This window comes from Egretta garzetta, unplaced genomic scaffold (assembly GCF_000687185.1).
Source record: "Egretta garzetta isolate BGI_Z169 unplaced genomic scaffold, ASM68718v1 scaffold1193, whole genome shotgun sequence".
NCBI classification, from domain to species: Eukaryota; Metazoa; Chordata; class Aves; order Pelecaniformes; family Ardeidae; genus Egretta; species Egretta garzetta.
The window spans coordinates 44,493-45,796 of record NW_009259129.1 but is presented as its reverse complement, the minus strand read 5'-3'; the positions used below and the strand labels follow the sequence as shown (position 1 = coordinate 45,796).

General features: G+C 67.9%; 1 protein-coding gene across 1 annotated transcript in view; it reads right to left on the bottom strand.

Moving 5' to 3' along the window:
- Positions 1-727: 727 nt before the first annotated feature.
- The window catches only part of LOC104123313 (uridine-cytidine kinase-like 1), a gene marked incomplete at its 3' end in the record, with an annotated part of 27,017 nt that continues 26,440 nt past the window's right edge, over positions 728-1,304 (bottom strand). The window contains 2 exon segments of the mRNA XM_035891159.1: positions 728-829; positions 1,085-1,209. Of these exon segments, the coding sequence (XP_035747052.1) occupies positions 728-829; positions 1,085-1,209 (227 nt within the window).

Sequence of the window (1,304 nt, the reverse complement as noted above, 5' to 3'; positions counted from 1 at the left end):
GGGGGCCAGCTCCGTGGGGCAGGGGCTGTGCCAGGGCCAGACCCCACGGAGCTGTGCAGGGGGCAGCCCCCATGCCCACCCCAGCCCACACACCACACTGGAGATGACGTCCTCGCACACGGTTTAATGTCGGAGAGGGGCAGCTCCAGCATTTGGGGAATTACAGCGGCAGGGCTGGGGGTGCCGAGGGTGCCAGGGACAGTGATGAGCCGGCAGGCGCCAATGCTGCCCCACAGCACTGGCTCAGTGCTGACCTGTGCAGGAAACTGGGCTCAGCACTGCACTGTGGGGACCCCAGGACCCCCACCCCTGCAGGCAGGGGGACAGGGACAGCCTGGAGGGCCCTGAGGGGTGAAACCCCCCCATCCGCATCCCCATCTGTCCCCAGGAGGTGCCTCCTCTGCCCCACGGCACCCATGGCCTGGCCCTGTCCCCATCTCCCACCCCACCTCGGTACCGGTGAGGGTCTCACCGTGGGGAGAGCTTGCCAGCTTCTGCCTTGGCCCCACATCTGCAGAGGGAAAGCACGCGACAAGATGGAGGCAGGGATGCCCCAGCACGCTGCAGGACCCGCGCAGCTCCATGCAGGCCACGGCACAGCCACACGGACATGGCGCTGGGCACAGCACGGCACATCCTCCCCCTCCACGGGCACAGCAGCCCCCTGGACCCCACTGCCCCCCGATACCCCCACAGCCAAGCACAGCACAGCGCAGCAGGGACTCACCCTCCGTGGCGTCAGGCACCTCCAGGCTGTCCAGCCGGTCCTCATCCACCGCGGCCTCGCTGCTGTCCCCAGGTCCATCAGCTTCATCCTCGCCCAGTGGCTCTGTGGGGCAGGGCAACCGGTCAGCCGGAGCACTCCTGCCCTGTGGCTTGGGCACCCCAAAAGGGAGCCAGGAAGGGGCACAGGCAGGCCTGACCCTGCAGGGTCCCTGGGCAGTGCCGCGGGGCCACACATCCCCATTCCTGTGCACAATGGGACGCATCCCCATGCAGGGCACGAGGTGGCAGGGGGGGCTGGATGCCCCGGGCAGGCCCACGTCCCCCCTGGGCACAGAGGCATCTGTGCTGATGCTGGCACCTGTCTGGAACTCGATGGTCCTCAGCATCTCCGCCACATAGTCCACATTGATGGAGAAGTGGTCCATGTTCTCATAGCCGGGCTCCGGGCGGCTGCTCATCGACACTTTGGACATGTCTGTGATCCTGCAGGGCAGGCACAAGCCCGGGAGCTGCCAGGGTCCAACACCCACGGGGCCACTGCAGCCCCCAACCATGGCCTGGCAGGCCCCTGTGCCCCC